This window comes from Aristolochia californica, unplaced genomic scaffold, assembly GCF_029961685.1.
Source record: "Aristolochia californica isolate CCGP_79_NKW_82.1479 unplaced genomic scaffold, dmAriCali1.0.hap1 SCAF_1, whole genome shotgun sequence".
NCBI lineage: Eukaryota > Viridiplantae > Streptophyta > Magnoliopsida > Piperales > Aristolochiaceae > Aristolochia > Aristolochia californica.
Window position 1 is genome coordinate 3,754,443 of NW_027181770.1, and position 25,418 is coordinate 3,779,860.

The 25,418-nt window shown below is 41.9% G+C and overlaps 3 protein-coding genes and 1 non-coding gene across 6 annotated transcripts; 3 read left to right on the forward strand and 1 right to left on the reverse strand.

Annotated features, from left to right (window-relative positions):
- The first annotated feature begins 128 nt into the window (after nucleotides 1-128).
- LOC137942839 (probable inactive receptor kinase At4g23740) lies at nucleotides 129-5,006 on the forward strand. Of its 3 annotated transcripts, XM_068788574.1 has the most exons (4): nucleotides 129-215; nucleotides 322-389; nucleotides 514-2,331; nucleotides 4,211-5,006. In XM_068788574.1, the coding sequence occupies exons 3-4, from the start codon at nucleotides 1,095-1,097 to the stop codon at nucleotides 4,846-4,848; spliced, it is 1,875 nt and encodes a 624-aa protein (XP_068644675.1). In that variant the 5' UTR covers nucleotides 129-215; nucleotides 322-389; nucleotides 514-1,094; the 3' UTR covers nucleotides 4,849-5,006. The 3 variants fall into 3 exon arrangements, with proteins under 3 accessions (XP_068644675.1, XP_068644676.1, XP_068644678.1); XM_068788575.1 differs by lacking the exon at nucleotides 129-215 and having other exon boundaries at nucleotides 269-389; XM_068788577.1 differs by lacking the exon at nucleotides 129-215 and having other exon boundaries at nucleotides 269-2,331.
- Nucleotides 5,007-5,677: 671 nt separating this feature from the next.
- On the forward strand, nucleotides 5,678-13,717 carry LOC137942847 (ubiquitin-conjugating enzyme E2-17 kDa). Its single transcript, XM_068788583.1, has 5 exons — nucleotides 5,678-5,786; nucleotides 5,873-5,950; nucleotides 7,717-7,844; nucleotides 12,571-12,675; nucleotides 13,390-13,717. Exons 2-5 carry the CDS (start codon nucleotides 5,881-5,883, stop codon nucleotides 13,531-13,533), a joined length of 447 nt encoding a protein of 148 aa, XP_068644684.1. The 5' UTR covers nucleotides 5,678-5,786; nucleotides 5,873-5,880; the 3' UTR covers nucleotides 13,534-13,717.
- Nucleotides 13,718-18,928: 5,211 nt separating this feature from the next.
- LOC137942855 (ethylene-responsive transcription factor CRF1-like) lies at nucleotides 18,929-20,695 on the forward strand. Its single transcript, XM_068788587.1, has 2 exons — nucleotides 18,929-18,970; nucleotides 19,474-20,695. The coding sequence occupies exon 2, from the start codon at nucleotides 19,529-19,531 to the stop codon at nucleotides 20,507-20,509; it is 981 nt and encodes a 326-aa protein (XP_068644688.1). The 5' UTR covers nucleotides 18,929-18,970; nucleotides 19,474-19,528; the 3' UTR covers nucleotides 20,510-20,695.
- Nucleotides 20,696-24,342: 3,647 nt separating this feature from the next.
- On the reverse strand, nucleotides 24,343-24,414 carry TRNAG-UCC (transfer RNA glycine (anticodon UCC)). The gene has a single exon. It is a non-coding gene; the product is annotated as a tRNA-Gly (tRNA).
- Between the last annotated feature and the right edge of the window lie 1,004 nt (nucleotides 24,415-25,418).

Consider the following 25,418-nt stretch of genomic DNA (forward strand, 5'->3'; position numbering starts at 1 on the left):
CAAATAAAATTGAACAAATGAGTGGTCCCGTTCCGTAGCAGTTGACACTCGCCGTTCAGTGGTGCTGAGTACTACAAAGAGAAGAGAGAACCGGTAGAAAATAGAAATATGGGAAAGTGGGAAATATTCACGTACTGTTATTTTCCTTCTTTCCACTCGAGGCGTCGTCTCCATTAAAATTTGGCATTTCAGCGTATAATTGGCGGGGTTTACAGGTTTATTCTTCGCTCTCCTATCTTTACGCTGCAGTTGCTTCGTCAAAAATCTATTTTCTTCTTCAGGTGTACGCTTTTTTTATCTTGGAATCATTGTTACTGGCAGATGATGCTGTTCTTGAAAGCAAAATTCAGTTGGAGAAATCATTGTATCTCGCTTGCTCTCGTTTTGAAGTAACGTGCCTTTCTTATGATTCTTACTTGATATTCAGTTGTTCGAGCTTCAACTGCGCTTCGTGACTTAGCCATGGTCTTGTTGTGTGGTTTTCTTTTTTCTTTTCTTTTTTGTCTGCTACAGAGTCCTTTTGCGGACGCAGATTGAAGGAAGTATTAGGTTCTTCTTCGCCGAGTAGATCTGATGATGATCGTGAATCTGGTTGCTCTTTTGTCTTTGTTTTGTTTTGACTAACTTGTAGCTTCTGACAAGGTCAAATGAGCTCGGAAGCTGCAGGTTTGTGTTTCAGAATATAGCTCCATCTTAGATTGAATATGTTCGCAAGTGAGTTTTAGTGCTACAGGGCCGTCTGTGCTCTCTTTTTAATCAGCTTCGCGAAGCAAGTCGATTTCAGCTGCGCCTAAGGTGAAATTATAGACTTCTGGAGACAAACAAAAAAAAAGTTAAAAAGGCAAAGTTCGTTCCGTGACGGAATTTTGGCGATAGAAACTGCTTATTTGACTGAAACGGACGACTTAAAGCCTGCGATTGTCTTTAAAAGAGACAGACTTCTCGGAAACGGCTCGTCTTTTAACGAGCAATGCCGGAAAATGATAATGTTCACATTCTCTGGGATCCAACTTCAGTCGAAACGAGTTAGACTGAATAGAGCTCCGGGTACTTGGTACTGCTCCAGAAAACTAACTCCTTGATCGACTCAAATAATGGGCTCTTTTTCAGCTGTTTTCGTTGCAATTTTCGTAATCGGAGCGACTTTTCCGTTTTCAGCCGCCGAGCCTGTTGAAGACAAGAGAGCTCTGCTCGATTTCATCAAATCTCTCCCTCACGAACGCGTTCTGAACTGGAAGGGAAACTCCGCCGTCTGCAACAACTGGGTAGGAGTAAACTGTAGTTCAGACAACAGACGAATCATTGGCCTTCATTTGCCTGGCGTGGGATTCAATGGCCGTATCCCACCCAACACCCTCAGCCGCCTATCTGCTCTGCAGATTTTGAGTCTTAGGTCTAATGGCATAACAGGTCCTTTCCCATCCGACTTGACAAAAATTGAGAGCCTTACTGCTCTCTATCTCCAGTTCAACAATTTCTCAGGTTCATTGCCCACCAACATTTCTCTTTGGAAAAATCTCACCGTAATTGACCTATCCTTCAACGCCTTCAACGGCAGTATTCCATCTACAATCTCGAATTTGTCCCAACTTGTGTCGTTAAACCTCTCAAACAACTCGTTTTCGGCTGAAATACCTGATCTGCATCTCCCGAAGTTGCAACAATTACACTTGGCTAACAACAGCTTTAGTGGAAGCATCCCAAAATCTTTACAGAGATTTCCGAGTTCATCATTTGTAGGTAACAATCTTTCAGTTATAGCTCCACCACATCATGTATCGCCTCTGCCTGCCCCTTTAACTTCACCACCGCTTCTCAGAATAAAGACGAAAAAGCTCGGACAATCGGCAATATTAGGAATTGTGGTGGGAGGATGCGTGGCAGTGTTTGCTCTGTTGGCACTTATGTTTATTGTTTGCTACTCGAAGAGGAAAAGTGGGAATGGGACTTCAAGTAAGATTGCAAAGAGGGATGGATCGCCCGACAAGATGGTTGGGGGGAGCCAAGACGAGAATAATAGGATTGTATTCTTTGAAGGATGTCGTTATGCATTTGATTTGGAAGATTTGTTAAGAGCTTCTGCCGAGGTCCTTGGCAAGGGCACATTTGGTACCGCATATAAGGCAGTTTTAGAGGATGCTGCAACTGTTGTGGTGAAGAGGTTGAAAGAGGTCGGTGCAGGACAAAGGGAGTTTGAGCAACTGATGGAGATAGTGGGACGAATGAAGCATGAGAATGTCGTTGAACTGAGGGCCTATTACTACTCCAAGGATGAGAAACTCATGGTCTATAATTACTATAGCCAAGGAAGCGTGTCTGCCTTAGTACATGGTATGTGCGATGCCGGCTAAGCTCTTTATTAGCTGAGCTATTTCTTTCTTCATTGTCGTTTATTACTTCAGTGACTATGGACTTGCCTTTTAACTACTTTGTCCGGTACATCGTACCTACATCCATACCATGCTGATTGTTACATCTAGAAACTAATGTCGTTATTTGCTTTTCTTTATCCATTATATCACTCTCAAAGCGTTCATGAGGTTGATCTTTTAAGGAACTTATATTATCTCTTGCCTCTCTTTGTTTTAAGAGATTACTTTTCATCCTTTTGTTTGTTTAGCGTCCCATTCCCTGCAATGAATCAAGTTCATGAGTTTGATCTTTTAAGGAACTTATATTATCTCTTGCTTCTGTTTGTTTTAAGAGATTACTTTTCATTATTTTGCTTGTTTAGCATCCCACTCCCTGCAATGAATCAAGTATCTAAGTAAGAGCAGTGATGTGATCGCTTACTATGAGAATCACCCCACACAACTATTATCAGAAAATATAAAAATTTCATTCTGCTGGAAATTAGGTAGTGACTAGAAAACACTTGTTAGATTGACCTAATGTGACACCTGAGTTCTGGACTGTTTTTAGCTCATGTAACGGACATGATTTCACTTTTGCCTTCTACTCGATGCTTGTTTTGGTTCCAGTTGCAGATGCCTTCTTCACATGTCAGTTTTTCATGCCTTACTGCTCATCCACTTTATTATAACTTTGTTATATTTGTTAAGCATATTTAGCCACGAATTAGTTTAAGTCAAAAACTTAAGAACTGGATAATGGATGACTGAGTTAGCAAACTGATCTTTACTTACAAAAATGAAAATATGAGATTAATCTCATACTTGAAGAACAAAAACAATGAAAAGAAACATTAGAAAAGAGAGGATTGGTGAATAATACAGCCTTCTGAATGTTAATTTAGCTGGCGAATACTTTAGTGGGTTTTCATCAGTTTCCCTTTGTTGCCATTTTTCCAAGGGAAAATAGAACATAGTGGTAGTTGTGGTAACTGTTGACTTATTGAAAAATAAAGAGTTGATTTATCAGTATCCTATATAAGATTTTAAACTTGGTGAATGATGTTTATTAATTGCTTGAAAATTAAGCACATGATCTTAAGAGTAAATGTATAGCCGATTACTTTGGAATTATTAGCTCATGACTTCCATCAGGTCCTACCAATCTTTTTAGGATGCACTATTGTAGCCTTTCAACCCATAAAGGTTATAAAGCCTTCCTAAAACCGTGGAGTTGTTTTTTCAAGTACTATTACTGGTACATAGAGGAACTAAAAGAAATAGGAGTGAACTTTGGATTGTGAATAATGGTCTAACAGATGGTTCACTTCTTGTTGTAGGGGTTTGGTTTAAAAGGTTAGGTAAGCAATCCTGAACCAAACAGCATTATCCATTATTTAATTTCCATGGTTGGTTTCTGATAGTGAAACTAAGAAGGGAGAGAGCTGCCATATGATTTTTCTATGGATAATATAAATGTCTCGTAGAAGAAAAGAATGCCATCAGAAGGACTTATCAGTCTCTGTGAAACTTGGTTCTAGTTACTGTGGTTGCAACATTATTGCAGCATTATGATGTTTGATTGGATAATTCAAATTCTTTCTAAATTAGATGAATTATATGAACAGATGACAAAGCAAAATGGAGGAGGATTTCTGTAGTGAAGTACTCCAATGTGATAGAATCGGTCTCTGACAATTATGAATGAGATGTGATGCTTCCACTCAATAAGATAATGAAGTGCAAATTTACATCTAAGCTGAGTTGGCGTTCCCCTTAGTGTGCACGATTCATTGTTTCAGTTGTTCAATCTCTTGATTACTCTCTACTCTCTCGTCTGATGTTTCTTTCAATTTCAGGTAAGAGAGGTGAGGACAGGACTCCCTTGGACTGGGACTCCAGACTAAAGATTGCACTTGGAGCAGCAAGAGGAGTGGCGCACATCCATCTGCAGAATTCTGGAAAATTTGTCCACGGAAACATAAAAGCCTCCAACATATTCCTCAACTCTGACAATTACGGTTGTGTCTCTGATGTTGGACTGACAAACCTAATGGGCGCCCCAGTTCCATTGTCTCGCGCAGCTGGTTATCGAGCTCCAGAGTTGATCGATGCCCGAAAAGCCTCTCAGGCCTCTGATGTGTACAGTATTGGGGTAGTCTTGCTTGAGCTCCTAACAGGAAAATCTCCTGTAGAGTCGTCTGGAGGTGATGAAATAGTGCACTTGGTCCGCTGGGTTCAGTCTGTAGTGAGAGAAGAGTGGACGGCTGAAGTGTTTGATGTGGAGCTAATGAGGTATCCAAACATAGAAGAGGAGTTGGTGGAGATGCTTCAGATAGCAATGTCATGTGTGGTAAGAATGCCTGAGCAGAGGCCTAAAATGGCCGAAGTAGTGAAGATGATAGAGGATGTTAGGAGGGTTGACAGTGGGAATAGACCGTCTTCAGAAGGCAAGTCAGAGGAATCGGGTCGGGCGAGTGGATCCAGTGTAATTTGAATGTAGTGCTTCCAAATTCTTGAACTTGTTCGTCTATTCTTGTTTGGTAAGCGAGAATCTTCAGCAGGGTTTGGTTTTTCTTTGGTGGGCTATTAAGCTATTTTTTCATGAAATATTAGCTTGTTGGATGTGAGGCGGCCGATGAGCTATTAAGAAAACCCAAATTGTTTTTATTGTCGTACTAGTCACGAAGGACATTGCTTCTTCGATTTCAACCTTTGTTTCTTTTTATTTGACAGGCTTGGATTTAGGAAGGGACAGGTTGGGTCTGGGGATTCAGACTCAAATCTTTCTTTTCTTGGCGAGTTACTATCAACTCGCCCCGAATCTCAGGTCGAGTCGAAAAACCTTTAAAAAACTCATTAAACCAGTTATCAGAAAACCATGGCATATGTGCTTTGTAAGTGGGAGCCTTTTTCCGCTGCAATCCTAAACGTAGCCTGGAAGGGCGCAGCGCGCAGGGCATCGTTGTAGAGATCAATCCCTTTCTGGCGGTACAGCGTTGGCCTCGTCAAGAGTTAATGTTAGTTCAATTATAGACCGCAATTGGGTTTAACTTGAAAATTTTCCATCTCTTATCACAACTTTTGACGCTTTTTAAGCCCATCTAACGCGTCGGCCCGATCACATCACTTGTGAATCTTTGAGTCAAGCCGCCGGAACCAGGACGCGGATTCCCCCTCCCCACTATCAGCGCATGTTAGCAACGTTCACCCGATTTCCTTTCAACAGCTTGTATAAAATGTTTTGTCTCTGGAGATTATCTATGATGCGCGGAATGCGCACGGCGCAATCCAACTTTTGATCGTCAAACACGGGCCATCGGAATCCGATTCTTTGTACAGAAAACCACATTTCGCGACGCGCTTCTTTTGCTCCGTTCCTCTCCAAAAGCTCCAAACCCTTATAAAGTCTAAGAAGATCGAATTTCTGCTCAGGTTTGCACGATACTTTTGTTACATATCTTCCTTCCCGACCTCCATTTCTTTCCCTCGCTTTCACCTTCTTTGGGTTTCGTAATTAGGGTTTCTCATGGCGTCGAAAAGAATTTTGAAAGAACTCAAGGACCTACAGAAAGATCCCCCAACGTCTTGCAGCGCAGGTATGTTGGTTCCCTTCTTCGATTTAGGCTGGTGGCTTATGGTTATGCGATTTGGATGGTGATCTCCGCTTTCTTTATCTCTTGTTGTATCGACAAATCATGATATTGTGATCGTCTCTTCTGTTTTCGTTGCGGTACTCGCCCATTTTTCTGTTTTTTGTGTTCTGCTGATGAATTGATTTGATTATGGTGTAAAATTCTGTTTATTCGTCAATAGCTTTTGAATGTTTGATGTTCGTTTTGGTTTAGAGCCTTTTCTTTTCTTTTCTTTTCTTTTTTCATTTATTTATGGCATAAGGTATTCAAATTTTTGTTGTGTTAAATATGACAATCCAGGGCGTGTTCATTTTATTATTTCTGTTGGTCTGGATGTTTCTAATTATGCTCTTGAGTAATGAAGGTTCAAGCTTCAAAAATGATTCTATATTAAAACTTTTAATTTTGTATCGGCCTCTACCATTATCCCGTAAATAACTGAACGTCTAGCGAATGAATGAAAATCTTCTATAAGTTAAAGTGTTGTAAAGTTTTTTTGTTTTTTTTTTAAGTTAAGTGTTGTTAATTTTTCTATAGTTTTCACGTGCATTGATTTCACTACTGTTTTTAGATCTTATTAAAATTTTGCAAGTTAGGGAAATAACTGTCCTAAAAGAGGAAGAGAGGTACGTGCACCAGCATCCTGAGAGGAGAGCACCTCCTTACCTAAAACATTATAAATAATATTAGCTGCTGCTGATCAGTTACAAAGGTTACAAATTTCAGTTTCTTTTTTATAGAAATGCTCTTGCATCCGAGGAAGGGAGGAATTGCCTTTCATCCATCTCATAACACTAATGGAGTTCCCACTTGTGATGTTAACCATATACTGAGTTCCTCACTTGTGCCATTAGCTTTATCGTGTATGTTCACAATGGGAATGTAAATCTTACTTATCCCCTTTGTACACATTTGCATATTTTAAAACACTTCTGATTCTGACTTGGGCCCTGCTGATATTTTCTGTTATGCATTTCAACCGGTTAATAAGTGTATCAATTATATGTTTTCCTCCTTTCAAGATATGATTGCCAAAAAAAATACAAATGTATAAGAACTTCTTTTATTTGTTTCAAGTGGGTTAGGTTGTTTCATTTGCTTGCCACCCAATTATTGTGTCCTCAAGTTGCATCAAATTTCTCACTGGATAGTTTACTTATCCCATTGATTCCTGTCTTGCAGTAATTCCCTCGTGTTAGGTCAAGCAATAGTAGACTATCCAATCCTCGCATTTTTGTAAAGCCTGAATTGTCTATCTGTTGCGATCCGTATGCTTTCTTTATTTTAGTGTTGAAGTTTTAAATCTTTTAAACCTGAACACAGCTTTTGCTGTTCTGCTGTGGAAATTATTTTAAAAAATCCTTCAATTGATGGGGAAAACTGCCTCAAGTTTGTTTATACTCTAATTTCTGGCTGTTAAAAAACAAGTATTTCTGTTAATCTGAAATTCTGTTGGTTCTGTTGCACATGGATCATTCTATTGTTGTGATAACTCTTTGTCACGGTTTTGGAGATTGAAGGGTTTCACCAGTAAAGCTAATTTAGATGAGATAATAACAAATTTCAGAAATGAATTGAATGATGGGTTTGAGTAGTTTGTAAAAAATTGAGTTTGCTCTAACTTATGAAAGAAGTTTGATGTCTGTGAATTATGGACATATTGTCATAGATGAGGAATCCAACTCTTTTTTCGGTTTGCTCATTAACTTTGCTTTGTTGATATCCTTTAGGCCCTGTTGCGGAAGACATGTTTCACTGGCAAGCTACAATTATGGGGCCCCCAGACAGTCCGTATGCGGGAGGTGTCTTTCTAGTCACAATCCATTTTCCTCCAGACTATCCATTCAAGCCACCTAAGGTATCAGAGCAATCCCCTATGATCTTTTGAATGATTTATACTGGAGCTCTACTTCATTTAAATGTTACTTCATTGAGCTCTTTTAAGTTCTTGAATCCATCTCATATCTGGAGTTTTACTCATGAAACATCAGAGTAGTGGACTTTTTTGAAGTTTGGAGGAGTACATTCATTGGTTATTGCTTAGAGGAATTTTACCAACAACAAACAGCTACTTTGTAACAGGGTGAAAGCAAATATTCAGTTGCAGTGTGATTTGGTAGTGCATTGTTTACTTGATAGTATTTAGAATAAAATATCACAATGTTTTTGCTTCAGTGACTGCTTTTTTTTTTTTTTTTTTTTGAAATTCTGAATGTGTTTTTACTAATGAGAAAAAAAAATACAGGTAGCCAGGGCATTGGGCCCTGCACTTATGATACAAGAAGTAGGCAGCTCCCAGCAGCAAGATGCTGATGGGAGGATCTTCTTTTGCTAGTTCATCAGAAGTAGAGTTAGCTTAGCAAAGAGTGTCTTTTCTGAGCATATTCCTGTGATTTCATCAAAGATGTATCTTAATCACTAAAAATGGGGCTGTCTTTGACATACATGAGACTACCTACACTGAATCTCCTTTAGTCTCAACAGGGGCTGAGAAGTGCATGAACAATAGCTAATACCTGCAAAGACACCTGGATTTCATTATCTACAAGAATCACACACACTTACCTGGCCTGAGAAGGCAAGGAGGCTGGCATTTTCTTTTTCTTTGAAACATCAGTTGGCTTTATTTATTTGGAAAAATCTGCAATTACAGATGCAGCTGTTAGAGTACAATTGAAAAGGAGTTTCCAACTGCTAAAGAGTGCTGGGAAACTCCTCCCTTGCCTAGCTTATCAGATGTATTAGTTGCAGCTTCAAATGTGTGCTGCCAAAATACAATCAGTGAAGTACATTAGTCTCTAATTTTTTTTCAAATGACTCTTCAAGGGGAGAAGGGTAGGGAATTCCTTCATCCAACTAATGAAAATGGTTATTGTGCCTTTCTGATGACAAATGGTAGAATCCCTCTTTGTGCGGATTGGGTCTGACAAATTCTGTCTAAATAGCTGGATGCCTCGGAATAATGCTTGTATTTCAGCCTGGCCTGACAGAGTTAATGGCACAGCCTCCTCACGATTTCTAATAACAGTCCCAATGCCGACCAGGTCTGAATTACCCATGGAGCTCCCATCAAAGTTTAACTTTAGGTAATCTAATGGATGAGAGGACCTCGATGAATTTTGGATTTGTGGTTGTCCCGTCATTTTCCAATTTTTCAAAGAGGAGTAAGGCCTTTGACAAGCTTTACCCAAATGAGTATTCTTTGGAGTGTTCTTTCAATGAGGCTGATGATATGGATAAAAGCTGCCAATGGTGTGTTCCAAAGGAATTTACCTGCAGCAGAAAGCCTTCATGTAAAGCATTGAGGTAAGAATTCAGGAACAGCAAAGTTGTTTGGAATAGCAACATTTACAATAAAAGAATCCAGGGAAATGCAGCAGCAGATGATCAACTGTTTCTTCTACTAGGCCCCAAAGTTTACAGAATGAATTGATAACCTGACACCCCCTCTTTTTGAAGTTCCTTGCAGTTAAGTATTTTCTTATGCATTGCTGTCCATACGAAGTAAAATATTTTTGGTGGATGAATCAGATTCGAGACCATAGAGCATTGATTCGCTTCACAATCTGTAGAGGAACCAAGGTACTGATTATAAAGTGATCAAGTGGAAAACTGACCTGTTCCTGTTAGGATCCAGATTTATTCATCATTAAGTTCTTCTCTGAAATAAACAGAATCCAGTTCATTTAACGGATCTGCATTGTGATGCTTCCTCATCATTCAAGGCCCTTCTAAAATGGAGGTTTCTTGAAGAGCTTCCTCCAATCAGGTTTCTAGAATCTAGGACAGTTACTTCTCTGTTTAAAGTAAGATTGAGCAGCTGAGAGAATTGGCTGTGAGGAGATGAGCTTCCAAGTTGCAGGTCTTTCTGAAAATGAATATCTCTACTAGATCTGAATGAAATTTGATGAATGGGGAGGAAGTGTTCAGGATTGCCTGCAAAATGCTTGATGTTTTATCTTAGCGAGTCTCTGAGGGGAATCAACAATGTGCCTCAAAGCCATTTTACAGTTCAGAGCTTGTCTTCATAATGAATTTTTAATAGTTGAAAAGCACCTTAGCCATTTGGTTAGTAGAGTTTCATCCATTAGTTTTTATTTCTTGGTGTGCAGTCCCACATCCTTTATTGTTTGCAGATTTCTTCCCCCTTACAAGATGGTAGCTAAATTTTTTAGACATCCAACCATAAAAAAGTTTCTTTAAATGGCTTCCTATCTGTCAATGACACTTTCTGAACAAGGAATACGAGAAAGCAGTACTTAGGGATGCTTAAAGGTTAATTTGATCAATGTAACTCTTACCTACCTGAGAGAGGAACCTTCCTTTGAAAGAGCTAGACACGTTTCAACCCTTTTTAAAAACGTTTTCTCTCGTGTTTCATTAGGTCTGCCATAAAAAAGAGGGGGGGGGAGGGGGATGCGAAATCCAAAATCTTACACTCTAGCACTTTGTTATGCCCCTCCAATTTTTTATTAGTATTTACACTGTAAAACTCAGATTTTACCAAATTCACCGTTGGACTGGAGATCATTTTATATAATGAGAGAAGGGCATTACACTAAGAATTTGTTTAATGGAGCCATCACTAAAATATATTCTATCATCAACAGATTGCAACACGAAAATTTGAAGGGTAGAACCGTTGCAACTGAACCCTGTGATCCATTCTTTCATTTCTGTAGTCTGAAAGAGAGAGCTTAAAGATTTATTGATAATGTCAAATAAACGAGGAGAAAGGGGGTCACTTTGTCTTCACACTCTAGATCTTCTTAAAGAAGCCGTTTGACTATTCCATTGCTGAGAATAAAGAACTGGAGGAAGATATGCAACTTTAAATCCAGTGCCTCCATCTTCGCCCAAACTCCCATTTTTGCAATAAGAAATTAATGAATTCTTAAATAACTCTGCTAAAGGCTTTCTCCATATCTAGCTTTAGAACTACCTCTTCTTTTCCTCCTTTTTTTGTTGGTATCCACCAACTTGTACACTATGAAAGCCAAATCAAGGATTTGTCCACGCTTTCAGAATCACTTATAATTTGAGAAGATCCTTTTTGAGTCTTCTGTAGCTATCTTTCGTGATCAACTTATGTGGACTTGAAATTAAGCCAATATCCATGTAAGCTTTGGGATCTTTAGCTCCATCATTTTTGGCTCCATCATTTTTGTGAACTAGAGCTATAAATGAATCACCTAAACCCTTGGAGGTGAGACCTTTTGAAACAAATTTCAAGAACATGTCCATTATGTATTGCTTTAAAGGATTCCAATTCTTGTGATAGAATTTGGTAATGAAGCTGTCGGGGCCTGGTGATTTATTTGCTGGCATGGCTTTTAAGGTTTCTTCCACTTCCTTCATATGAGCACCAAACTCTCTCTCTCTTCCCTTTATTTGTATCAACCCACCAATAGGAGAGAGTTTAGAAAATCTTTATCCTGCAAGCAAATTGATTTAGACTTGAATGGTGGAAGGCCCCAGGATTCAGGTTGGCTCTCCACAAGAATTGGTGAATGATTTGAAACCGGTTTTGGTAAATTCTGGCCAAAGTTTCTGAGAAGTGATCCCGCCACTTTGTTTGACTAAAAATCTACCAAGTTTCAGTAAAAATAGGACTGCTCTGTTTGTCAGATCAGGTTTAAGAGGGATCTGATGATGGGAAGTCAATGAGCTTAGATTTTCAATGAAATCAGAGAGAAGACTCATTGAGGGAGAGGACTTTTCACTTGCATACCTGGTGACTAATTTTTTGGTATCTAATTGCTCCCCTGACACTAGTTATACCTTTGTTGGGAGTATCCATCAGAATTCAGTTTCAACCAGTCGGAGGGGATCCAATGGATAACTTTTGGAAAGAGTCATTGAATGAAGATCTGAGCCTTGATTTCCTTCGGTCACCCAGGGAACTGCTGTAACAGCCAATTTCATGAAGGCTAATCTATATAGTCTGAGGAATGCATCACATAGGGGTCTTCATCCTGTCTATGTGTGCTGCTTGATTTTAAAACTTACATGGAACCTCAAATCTGCGGCAGAATTTGTGCTACAATACAATATAGCCTTCTGGAAGCTTTGAGGCTCTGTAAATAGAAATGAGTAATCAAGGGTCTCTATTTTTGCCACCAGACGATGTTGAGGACCTTCATGGCCATTGGGGAAAAAGGATCCAAATGGATTTGCCTCCTGCCTTCTTTTACATTAAAGCATTGGTGAGACAGGGATATAGAGTATATAGGAAAATTTAGATTCCGTTGTTTCACTAATACACTACGAAAATAATGTTTGTGCACTGTCATGGGTGAGGCCCGTGGTTCTGGCCTTAATGAGTTTAAATGAGTGTCATCATCGAGTACACCGGAGAAAGGTGATTTGAATGGTTCTGACACCTCATTGACTCTAGAGGTTAGAAAATGTGGTTAAAACTAAGGTACATTGTATTCTGACATCTTGACAACATTTTGTTTCATAGACTAGGTTTTTTTTTTTTTTTTTTTTTTCTTGGAATAGTTTAAGTTGTTGCTTGGATGCAATAGTGTAGTTTAAGGTTTGTATGTTGGTCGATGTTTTGAACTCCATGAATTGTGCAGGTTGCATTCAGGACAAAGGTTTTCCACCCAAATATTAACAGCAACGGGAGCATTTGCCTTGATATTTTGAAGGAGCAGTGGAGCCCTGCATTGACCATCTCTAAGGTCCATTCCTCCTCATATTTAGTTCTTGAAAGTCAGTAAATTATAATGAATGTCAACTAACCAGATGCATTTTAGGCTTGTTGTCGATAATGCTTTTACCTGATGGCAAAATCTATTCCACATGTGGAAGTTCCAAGCATTTTGGTGGCTTGCCCATCTGGAGAACATCCGGTGGGCTCCACTGATTTACTCCTGTTATGCGAGCTGCTGGACGGAACATGCTATTGGGAAACAATGTACTTCTTGGTAGCACCTAAGTTAATTAATTTTGAATCAGTTTTAATTATTCACGAATAAAAGCTGTGAGTTAGAAAAATATCATCTTCTTGTAACTAGAAGTATTAACGTAAATTTTCCACCAGAATTTATCCGAACTATTGAGTGAAATTTTGACAGGGTTGGATTTGAAACTTGACAATCTTTTCGTATTCGAAAACCTTTTTTTCTTTTCATCTTGTCATTTTAAACATTATAAAAATTTTGGAAAGACTTTGGTTTTTGGTTTTGAGTTCAGAAACCCACTAATTGATGTTTGTATTGAACCGGTGGGAATTTCTTGAATTTTTTCCCTCTTTCAAAGAAAAGTAGAAGAATTTTTTTAAAACTGAAGGTTCAAATATAGATTTGTTTTTTTTTTTTTTTTTTTTCTGAATGTTATCTGGTAAAATATCTGTTATTTAAGCGGATGGGAAGGGGTCTTGTTTGTGCTTGCAGGTGTTGTTGTCAATCTGTTCTCTGTTGACGGATCCGAACCCGGATGATCCTCTAGTGCCAGAGATTGCTCACATGTACAAGACGGATCGAAGCAAATACGAGACAACCGCCAGGAGCTGGACCCAGAAGTACGCCATGGGATAAGATTTGGTCTTTATTAGCTTTATATGGAGGGACTCTTCTCCTTTTATAAATTAGTTTCATCATATGTAAGAATGAGAAGGTGATGCAAACCTCTACCCTACTGGGTAGAGAGGCCTCAGTCCTGCTCTCCAAAAACTCAATTGATGCATTTTCGATTGCTTGTATGGGTATTTCATTTGGACCATCCAGACTCTCTCTCTCTCTCTCTCTCTCGCTCACTCTGCCGTCTTGAGTTTGCCTTCGTTTTGGATTTAGTTTTCTTGCGAAGTCAATGGTGAGATGAATAACCCAGCGAGTCTCTTGGAGAATCAACAGTCGCGATGTGAAATGTCCCACGCGTTTCAATGGAACATTTTATCGTTTTATTGAATATTATGTTTTTGAATTTTCTAAGACACGTACCCGTTCCCATTCGTCGTATTTTCTGTAGGTTTACTATCGTCAGCTACGGCGAAAATCGAATCATTCAGCTTTGCGGAAAGATGGCGTTAGCCAATAGCATCAACCGCCGACTTAAGTTGGATTAGTGTGGAACCGCCCGTCTTTTGTTTTGAAAAGCGTGCTGTTGTCCACCCCACCGTCTGCCGTTGCCGACCGCTTTATGCTTCGAAGCTCATTGGCTGCACGAACGGTAAGTCCATTCAGGAAGTCGGAAAGTCGATTCGTATCAAGAATTTAAAGAGAAAAAAAAAATGCCGGATTATGGGTTTTGGATGGGGCCGAAACAAAACGTCGACTTGTTCGTCTACCTTTGGCCTCGAAAAAGCTGGTGAATTTACTAAAAGGTGATGGCGATGTTTCACGTTCCGTTAACAAGATACGAGCTTTTAGGTGTTGTCGGTGACTTCTTGTAGTAAGAATTGTCATTATCGGCCTGGTCTTCCTTCCCACCCATTTTCTAAACTCACGTCCTCTCACTCTTCTCCCTCTTCCCAGCTGTTCTTAATAGTCATAGAAGGCACTAAGCTACGCAATCAAGGCAGATACAGACATATCTTTGTCGCGGAAAGGGTGGAGACTTTAAAAAATAATTTGTCGCCTCCTTCGTTTTTCCTTTTGTCCATTATAAATAGCTTCAGTTTCGCCACGATATTGAATTAGAATGACATGATTAGTCTTTGATTTAAGAGAAAAAATCGGGATACGGAATATGATTAGACCTCGACCTCGATTTCATTTTGAAGGTTCGCAAATTGCATGTGGAAGGGAACGTCTCCTTTGACAAATCTACACCGGAAAGGAGCTTTTGCTGTTTGTCGGTCTAACATTCTCTCTTCTTAGTCAATTTCCCACCTATCTATAAACAGCCTTTTCGGTGGCCCAAAATTCTTCTTAGCCTTTCTGGGATCAAAATCAGCTCCAGTTTCCTAATTTCACATCGCTAACATGCCAGAATCTATGAAAAAATCTCATAGCTTGAATGTCAACCCACCTTGTTTTCTTCATTAAAGCTGCGTCTCTGTATCGCAGATTCTCCCTCTCTGAGTCTTGGCTCTTTGTAAGTCGAAGAGGCCATTCCCCCTTCCTGAAACGATTGAACTGCCCAAGAATTAACGGCTTCTTCTACCTCAAATACGTTGCATACGACTAGACTTTGATCAATCGTCTCGGTTTTTATTTAATCGACGAAATGATTTTGTAGCCTATTACCCAGATTTCCTGAGGCTATTACGCAGAAGCCCGCATTGTTTACGACTGAATCTAATTGAACACAATTAAAAATCTGCTCGTCTCAGTCTCACCTCCACGACGAACAGAGAGAGTAAAGACAGTGTAGATTACAAAGAGAATCCCAGTCATTAAGACCCAGACACTGTCAAGTGAAATAAAAAAAAGGATAAATCGAAAATGGGGACCCATGTCGTGTTTTAATTTATTCATTTCCAACTGCGTTTATGGTGGAGAGTGAGATCTTCGAAGTTCGGAATCTCCATTAAAATAGAGGCAGCGAACACCTCTGCTCTCCCCTTTTTTCCCCAACTCCGCCTGTCTGCCCTCGTTTTTTTTTTTTTTTTTTTTAATCTCGCAAAAGGCTCCGTTTCCAAAACTCGGAGCTTTCATACGTGTGGGAGCCTCAAGTGTGCATGTATCTCTCAGTCTGTGGGCCCCCGATGGGCCATATTTAAATCTCAGTTCCATCCGTGCACACGAGTGGGGGGGGGGGGGGGACCGTGTCCCGCTAAATCAGGTCTCCTGACCCTTAATTATTTTTTTAAGCCCATAACCAATAAACTAATCGCCTTTCATTACCTTCTAGTGCATGTCCGTGGTCAAGACAGGTTCAAGAATCACTGGGTCCGTATCCACTCACTCCCTTAGTGCTGACGTGGATATCTATTCGGCCAACACGTGGGTCCTCGTCTGCAGTTGCTGACTGGGATTTTTTTCCCAATAATACAGTTTTTAATCAAAAGAAATTATGGTGCAGACTTCCCACGGAATGCGGAGTTCCACGTAAGCACGCACATGGGAAAGAACACGTGTTGGGTGTGGTAAACGGCCATGAAGTGGTGAACCAGGGGTCGCAGCCATCTGTCGAGACAGAACCCGTTGGGTCCGAGCATCTGTTTTATGGGGCTTCCGCGTTTTGTATATTTTATTATTCCCCAAAATGTCCAGCTCCATTTTTATTTTTTTCATTTTATTAAAAACAAAAAAATAGGTTAATAGATGGGATTAAAATAAAAATAAAAGTAAATACGAAGATTCGAATAAAGCGAGGGAAGGGCGGTGGTCCCAGGTATCGAAGCTGCATCCACTTCAGAAGAGCCCTTAAATTAAGCCTGAATAATTTATTAGAGATTTTTATTATCGAGATATGTGCACGTGGGTTCACTTTCTTTAGCCAAAAGGGGCATTTCTTTCAAGACCGAATCAAATTGAGACTCACCGGTTCAGTGACCGAACTCAGTGCAAATCAAAAGAAATTCAACTCGACTCATGAATCATAAGAGCTAGCGAGTTCAGTAAGAGAGGGTTTGGCACTTTCAATAAGGTTACTGATATAGCTGCCCAAGAACATAGAGCTGTGAAATACACCAAAAATGTCGTGCAAGTACAAACCCCGAATCGCCTTTTTTTTTTTTTCTTTTTAAAATTTATTCCGATCCAAAAATTCCACGTACCGGTTTGAAGGCTAGTGCCACCGTTACTAGACCGCGGAGTGACCGACCGTTGAGAACGAGAGCCCACCAACCAATGATTGAACGCCACGTCATTGTCGAGGTAGCGGAGAATCAGAAAGCGATAAAGTGGGAGGCGGCCCGGCGGCCTGTTTGTCTTATTAATCGTTTCGGGCGATACTTTTTGGTCTCACGGTGTTATGTCCACCCGTGTGGGCCCCAATGGAGCTCCTGCCGTTCAGGCACGGCACGCGTCGGCCACTGATGGGTCGCCATCAGTGAAATTACTAAAAGAGACCTTCCTTCTTTTTGATTTTCTGTATGATAAATAAATTTAATATTTTATGCAGTATTTGTTTACATGAATTTCCTATTACGAGTAATTTGTATAGTTTTAAATTTAAATATTAGTATTTAATTAAAGCCTTAAAAGTATACTATTTCGCATTAAATAATCACAAAACAATTTAATGAAACAAATAAATGTTACATTTAATACCCAAAAACGTCTCTCTATTCGAAGACGTACGATTTGGATGAAAAAAGCATAAACCAGCATAAATTACGTACATTTCTTTCTGAATCTTTCTGGACTGCGCTGAAATTGAATCCTCAGATTTATTGATGTTCACATTCAATCTCAGTAAAAAGCTTCATCAACCTATTCTACGCCGGGACTCGCCGCTGCTATCACCGGAAAACTGAGTCCAACCGCGGAAATCCGATTCAGATAAATGAAAATTTGAAAAGAAAAAGAAGAAGAAAGAAGACGGATAAGAGACGAGAGCGATGAATACAGCAGTGGAGAGTGTGGTGACAGCAATAATCGTGGTCGGAGACAGAGATACTTCGAAGTTCTGAACGACTTGGCGTAGTCTCTAAGGTTGGCCTTTCCGACATCCCAAACCCGCTCTACACGTCTTCTAATCATGCTTCCACGGGGGTCCCCTCCCCATGGTTTATACCTCGTAAGTCTTCCTAAACATTTATTCAATCAGATAACGTGACGCCGATTCCGCTACGGTACAGTATCGGATATTCAATGAAGTAATCCGAATTCCGCGAGGACGCGTTGACAGACATATTAATAAGGGTACCCTGATGTCAGCGGCGACGGCGAGGGAGGAAGGGTGCGTGGGGTATCGTACCCTGGCCCCAAAAGATTATGGTGATTAAAGAGTCACGCGTTACGGACGCTGAATGTTGCATTTATAGACGCATACAAGGGTGTAATTTCCTTGATTCCAAGTGGTATTCCTTTCATTCCTTCAGATGACAGAAACTAGTTTCCCGATTGGAAAGGAGTGTTTCTACCTGAAGGAATACGAAATAAATTATACGAGGCCATGTGAGCGTAAAAAGTCAAAAAGACGTACAGAGCTCAAATTAACCGCAACAGGGCTGTGTTGTCTCGAGGGCGAGGAAAGCGAGGCGGCTTCGCTACCACGGTGGGGTATTAGGGTGAAAAGACTTATGTGCCCCGGACAGGATATCCGGAATTTTACGAGATCGGGATTTGGGGGGCTATTTTGGGAAATTTGATTAGCGTGAGACGATTAATGGGGATTAAGAAATGGTAATGAGGGGACTCTTTGCAGTCAAATTGCACTGACGTGTTGCCTAAAACCAATGATTTGACCGTCTTATTTTTAACGGAATCGGGTGTTTCCTGCTCACGTGACCCGCTGTTGGTCCCGGGCCTCGAGGCAGGGGAAGTGAGTCAACACCACAAGGGGTCCCAGCATTTGACTGAGGGCCCACCAGGCCACGTCACTATCCCGGATGCGGCGGCTAGTGATGCACAAGGAGTCGCGTCTACTCGGGCGTATACGGGTGTATCTCAGGACGTAGCCGGAATGTCCGGCTGAGGTGAGCCAGGGAGCGCTACTGCTTCGCTCTTTTATGAGAATATTTAGAGTTTTTATGAGAAAATAAAAGCCCGAAAAGGGACAGATTTAATTAGAAGAAATAAATAAATAAATAAATTTAAAAAATGGGTCTCTATCCCGGGCTTTCCGATTTCGGCTGTTGTGATCCTATAAAACAGCGATTTCAGCATTCTTGTCTTTCAACACCAACAGAATACCTCGTCTCCTGCTTCCGAACGCTCTAGCTCTCTCCGTCTCTTTCTCTCTCCGTGACCCTTGGCTCTGGTTTTCCGTATCTAATATCTCGCTGTTCCGGAAGAAGCGTCAGAGATAGCCGGATTAATTTACAGTGTCAAGTATCCCCGGCAGGGAAGCATCAAAAGCTTTTGTCTTCAGCTGCTTTACCTTCAAGTAGAGTCGTCGTTCCTCGGAGACCAGTACCCCCTGGTAAGCAACTTTTTTCTTCTTTACAGTTCTTTTTTTCGGCCACTGCGTTCCTTGGTAATTTCTTTCGTTCTTTTCGGCTTCCCCTTTGCAGATTCTCTCTTTCTTGTTCCCCCCGTGAGTGATTTGCTTTCCCGCACGCTCTGATATTTTTTCTGAAGAAAATTTGGTGTATTTTAGTCGATTATGTCCGTTGCTTTCCGTAATCGTTGTAAGTAAGACTGTTGGATCTCTATTTGGTTCATCCTTGGCATTTTGTAAAGTCGTCTTGTTGTTCTCCTTTACTGCTACTTCCCCGAAATTTCGATACTTAAGAGGAAGATTTTTAGCCTTTCCTGCCTCGTATAACTTTACTCCTGCTCTTACAACATCTCATCTTTATTCCTTTGAGTTCAGGAATCTCTTTTTTTCGCCTCTATATTTCTTTCCTTTTCTGGCTCATCTTCTTCCCCTGTCCCAACTCCCTTCACTGTCACACTCACCTCTTCCCCCTTCAAAATTTTCAGGAGCAGCGCCGTGTAAAATGCTACAAGTGAGAAGTTGCTGAACGGAAATATCGACATGGAGCGAAACATCTTCTCACCCATCAAGTTCTCTGAGCACCGTACCCTCTCCAAAAAGCTGTCCAAGCCGTCGGTACGACCGAGAAACGTCTCTGGTTGCCGAAACCTTCCGGAAACTACTGGATGTCCAAGAGTAGTACGCATCTCTGTCACAGACCCCGACGCCACCGACTCCTCCAGTGACGAGGAGACCGTCCTCTTCGATGACCGGCAGCGAGTTAGGAGGTACATAAATGAAATTGTCATGGAGACCTGCTCTCGTGAAAACTCCGTCGTCAACGGAGCGTGGCGTAACGGATCGGTGAGAAATGGCCGGAAAAAGACTTCCGGTGGATCAAATATTCCCGCGAGCCGGAAGTCACTCCACTCTTCCTCCAATGGAAGGAAATTCCGTGGAGTACGACAACGGCCATGGGGGAAGTGGGCAGCGGAGATACGAGATCCGTCGCGGCGTGTCCGTGTCTGGCTCGGCACATACGACACTGCAGAAGAGGCTGCCAAAGTCTACGACAACGCCGCCATTCAACTGCGCGGCCCTGACGCCATGACCAACTTCTCAACTCCTCCGGCAAAACCGAAGCCGGAAATCCATCTGACGACGTCTTCCGGCGACGAATCAAGTGACGAGTGTCAAAACCTGGCCTCCCCCACGTCAGTCCTCAGGTTCTGCTCTTCGGCATCCGAAGAGCCGGAGAAGCCACAGCCGCCGAATAGAGAATTGGAAGACGAAAGCAGCAGCAACCTCGCCGAAAACTTAGGCGAGTTTTTGCCGCTGGAAGCGTCCTTCTTGGACGATATATTCCGGTTCGACAACACGGTGCCGGACTTCATCGGTGAGGACAACTTTTTGCGGGACGATTTCGGCGATATCTTCCTTGGTTTGGGTGAGGACTTGCGGTCTTCTCCGACGTGGCAAGTCGACGATTACTTCCAAGAAATCGGCGATATATTTTCTTCCGACCCTCTCCCATCTTTCTGAGTGATGGGACTCTCGAGTGAAGAGCCGCCCTGCCGGTTAATCGGCAGATTTTGTTTCGGCGGGAAAAAAAAAAACAGAAGCGGCGTTCTATTTTTTTCTTTATTACTTTGTTGCCCTTTTTGCCCCTTTAATTTTATTTAATTTTTGTTCGTTTCGTATTAATGCTCTTTTGTCCGTTTAAGTTAACGGCGACGGAGCGAGTGAGTGAAAAGTATGTTTTCTTCTCCTTTCCTGGTTTAAAGGCTATTTTCATAATTTTCAGACTTGGCACGGAGTTAAAATTCCAGCTGTTATTCCCGGACTCTATATTCCTTTTCTTCCTTCTTCCTTCTTCTTCCAAATTGTTTCTTCCTTCTTCTTCCAAATTGTTTCATCATTCCCATATTATACTCGTATCAGTCGGTTCGTTGAGAAGAGAGAGAGAGAGAGAGAGAAACAGCCAACGTTCCACTGTTCGGAAGATCCCAAAGACCTTTTCTCCCCAATCAGGGGCGCTGCATTCGATTTGATCTCCAGTCACATTTGAATGTAAGTTCTTCTTTTGACTTGTCCGTGAATCTCTAATGCTTCCATGTCCTTCTCTCTTTTTCTGCGAGAGAAAGCGCGGGACTCGACACAGTACCACCAGACCCGAGTCGAGTTCGCTGGCGACGTTCGTTAGTTTCTGCTCCGGGAGAAGCGTTCGAGGGCCGCGCTTTGGAGCCGAGTGTCGGCGACTTGGAAAACTTTAAAGCGATAATAGTAAAAAATAAGGAAGAAGAACTGAATGCGTTTCAGGATTGATCAGTACTAAGCGCCGTGTACCCGACTTACCCGTATCACTCGCACTGATCGACGGCCTTTCAATGGCTAATAAGGGAGTTTCATGACTCGGTCCTGCTGGGCCAACACCACTTCTCTCTGCGACGGCCACTAGAGTGAGAGAGTCCTTCAAAAGACACAATTATTAATCTTTCCTTTTTCATTTTATGTCCGCCCAACTTGCGCCGGCCACATTGGTGGCATATTTATCGTCGTTTCAATGGCGGAAATGAAAAAGAAAACTACGTTTTCAGAGGTTAGAAGTGAACGGGTAAAACTGCTTCTTTGTTGCTTTGTGAAGATTACAGAAGCGAAACATCTTAGTAGGGTATCAAAATCTTTTTTGTTCCCTTGCGGAGAAGTATCAGCAACCTCGAGCAATTGGCATCGAGGAAATAAGAATAACGACCGAGCCCCCACAACCTCCTCTTAACAGAGAATAACACGGAGAGAAATAGAAAAAGAAATTGGATTTTGCTTGTCGCACCTCATGAGCTAAACCAAGCCGTCAATACTGATAAGAAGAGAGTCTACAGATCGTGGACTTGTGTGTCGTTTTGGGTGCTCCTTTCGTCGTTTATGCTGTATCTTTCTCTGGGCTTGCTTCATTTAGGAATTTCGTCGTTCACATCATGTGCTGGTTGATTGTCGATCATCTCCATCCACACCCACGATGAGTTTGAAAGAGATTTTCAATGCTCTCGTAAACAGAGAGTATTTCTCGAATTGATTTCTGCTGTGGAATATATGACCCTCACACTTTTCCTCACTGACATGGATTGGATGGGGTTTTTGAGATAATCTCCAAAGAATGCTTTGCAGAGAAAATCACGGGGTTGTGATCTCTTTAATCCATCAAATCCACAAATTCTTTTGCAAAAGCGAACCTACAAACGGTGCTCTTTTCCCTTTCTTTCTGTTCCTTCGAGCAGATTCCTTTTGCTAGTAGTATTAGGTACTGAAGGAGTTTCTTTCAAAAATAACTTTCAATTAGAGAAAGGATGAACTTCTTTAGCTTACTGAGAAGCTTGATCCAGAAGATAAACAGACTACAGAACTCTTCTGAAAATCTTCATGAAAGTTCGTTTTTTATAGAACTTACCCAACCCATGTGACGGTGATGCGGCGTGGAAGATGAAAAGGACGTGGCTATTTTCATGAAAACCGAAAAAAACGGAATTTTAATGCTTTCGGAATACTGTCTCAAAAGTATCAATAATTTTTAAGTAATCTTCAAGGTGAGGGAGGGAGATGGAGCAGATGCTGCTACTCTAAAAAGGAAAAATTCTGGCCTAGTGTGCTTTAGGATGAAGCTCTCAGCGCGCCTAAAACGTAATAACGGGAAGAGCTTTAGGCACGTGTGTTCTTTTTGTGGCTCGTCCATGGTGCCGTCAAATCTGCAGCTGCTCTCTCTCTCTCTCTCTCCTTTAATAGTGTACGGTCGTCGATTTCTAGAAATGCTTAGACATTCCGGCCAAATTAAGCAGAATTTGTCGACAAGTTCTCCTTTTTGGCGTACCGTACAGTGGGAAACTCCGGTGCGTTAGGGAAATGGGGAGCCATTTCCGGTTGCTGAGCTGACGCTCACATGCGTGCACACGTATTCTTCGCAACAGTAAAAGTAAAGAAGGGGAAGTGCAGGGGGGCCGCAGGTGCAGAGGTGCAGTTGTTCTGGACGGGGCGCCGAGGGAAAGAGACCCAGACATGGCAGAGAGGCCAAGTTGCAAGTGGGTCCATCTGTTTCTTTCTTTCTGATCTTCCTGTCTTACTACAATTTATTGCACAAGGACAGCACATTGGCGCATCGGTCTGCACTTCTCTCCTCTTGATCTTCCTTCCAGCTATCGAGATCTTCGTTCCTTTCGGCAAGTCCCGGTGCAGCTTTGCCACAGACGTACAACTGATGGGAGCGGAAGCTAGCTTGTTTGTTTACTTTTTCTTATTTTTCTTTTTCTAATGAACGTTAGCTCAACATGGTTTTCGAATTCAACGGTCTCTAATCCTTAGAAATCTCCTGTTTCTTGGCAATCAATAGAATGATGGAATGTGGGCATTCCATCATCAACTCGCCATGGCCGTGGAGGGTCCTACCGGCTACGGCCAGCTCCTACAGGGGTCAACGCTTTCTCTCTTAGCTTGCTGCGAACAAAAAGAAATCACACGTTACGGAGAAGTAAAGTACTAGCAGATAGATTTTTTTCCTTTTCTTTTCAATCCTTACTAACATTTGCTTCCCAGAGGAACACTGGGCTAACCAGACGAGAATCGTCGTCTTCATAAACACTAAGCAGGTCAAAATGATAAAAAGAGCTGGCAGGTAAGAGGTTGCAGATAGAGACTAAAAATTCAGGTAGAAATATAAAAGAGAAGAATTGGGTATACTAAAGGTAGAGGTATCTGCATGGGAGAAGTTACAATTTTCCGAATTTGTGACTGCGATGGAGGCGTGGAGATTTGTCCGTTTCTGTCGGTCCATGGCCTTTTGAAGCAACCGAAGGAAACGAAAGAAAAGGAGGATGGAAATGCCCAACTGTTTGTCTGGTAAAGAAAATGAAAAAAAAAACAGCAGCAGAAACCGACAAAAGAGGGGATCCTTTGCTGTTACTCTTTTTTTGTTTTTCTGGGTACAATTGGGTGGAACCAGGGGAAGGTGGCAGCGGGACGGCCGCTCCGTCGTGACCAGGGCGGAGGCGTGGGGTAGTGGTCCACGCCGTGGTGGCCCCTACAGGTATAAATTCAAGCCAGTCCAAGTTTTCGGCAGAGATGTGGGCCCACCTGAAACCAGGCTTTCATATGACGACATGTCCATTCCTCCATTCGTCGAACCCCTGCCCCTTGCCCCTGGCTGTCTCCTCTTTCGTGACGATTATTTCCCGTCTCTCTCCCTCGTTCTTAATTTCTTAGATACGGCTCGCAACGACGACGGAGCACCGATGACGATAATCAATTCGACCGCGACCACGACCGATTGCGAGCGGTTCTAACTTGCGCCGTTAATAAAAAACGGTTCAAAGGGGGTAAAAAAGAGACAGTGCGTCTGCCGGGAGTCGAACCCGGGTCTATTGCTTGGAAGGCAATTATCCTGACCGTTGGACTACAAACGCTTCTCCCGAAATGGGTTGGATAACTATAATACCTCTATTATAACATAATTAGAGATTGAATTGGTGTATGGGGTCCAAATCGTCTGCTACCGTCACAGCACGCCATTCGCCCATTCCCTACTGCACCGCGAACAAAAAGGTCCACTCCACTCGTCGGGCAATGTGGGCCCATGTTTGGATCACGCTTGTAAGAGAGCCCATTGGCAGCATCTGCCAATAGATCCATAACATTGGATTACGATCCCAGAAAAGGTGGGGTCAGGGTCAGGGTCAGGGTCAGAAGATCGCATTTTGGCAGGTGATATTTTCAGAGGTTTGATAGGAGAGGGAGAAATTGGGCCCACAGCCTCCACCAACCGACAAGAGGTTGGAGAAAAGGGGAATGTGGGAGATCTTCCCTCTTTTATGTTCTCCCAACGTGGACCTGGACTTAGAGTCGACTCGGCGAGCCCATAAATCATCAAAAGAATAAATGTCATTGAAATGTACAACAAAAATCATAGTTTTCTTTGTGTTTTTTTAGTTTTTCCATGCAATATGGCCGTCTCAGTTAATTCCTTGAAGCTGGGAGCTATCAATGATGAGGCCCCGCCTCCCAGCTTGCAGGATTTAGAGCTTTTATGTGGGTTGGATCCTTCAATTTGTCAAAAATGCTACCCCATTTGCCAATGCCCGTCGACGGCGTGTATGGAGTGCCTGCTGAGCAAACAGCAAAACCAGAGAAAGCGGAAAATACAAAGGATTTCTTCTCCCCCACCACCCATTACAGCTAGACAAAACCCTCCAGTCCCCTCCACTGCATTTCCGTGGGGCCTCGCAGCCAGAAAAGATGTGAAACAAAGACGCTCGTGAAGCGGCAGTGCTGATATTATGGTCTGATCTGATGGGCTTTCGTTGATGGAGCCAGTGAGGAACCTGCAGAGTCTGATAGAGAGAGCGTGGGAGTTGCATGATAGCATCAGCGATGAAATCCAGTTCAGTTGTTTTGGCTTGGGCGGGTTATT

Bases quoted from the DNA above. Each gene is read 5' to 3' on its own strand.
- LOC137942839 (XM_068788574.1), top strand. From the start codon at position 1,095: ATGGGCTCTTTTTCAGCTGTTTTCGTTGCAATTTTCGTAATCGGAGCG. The intron at 2,332-4,210 runs GTATGTGCGATG...TTTCAATTTCAG, and splicing joins CGTGTCTGCCTTAGTACATG to GTAAGAGAGGTGAGGACAGG.
- LOC137942847 (XM_068788583.1), top strand. From the start codon at position 5,881: ATGGCGTCGAAAAGAATTTTGAAAGAACTCAAGGACCTACAGAAAGAT. The intron at 5,951-7,716 runs GTATGTTGGTTC...GATATCCTTTAG, and splicing joins CCCAACGTCTTGCAGCGCAG to GCCCTGTTGCGGAAGACATG. The intron at 12,676-13,389 runs GTCCATTCCTCC...TTGTGCTTGCAG, and splicing joins CTGCATTGACCATCTCTAAG to GTGTTGTTGTCAATCTGTTC.
- LOC137942855 (XM_068788587.1), top strand. From the start codon at position 19,529: ATGGAGCGAAACATCTTCTCACCCATCAAGTTCTCTGAGCACCGTACC.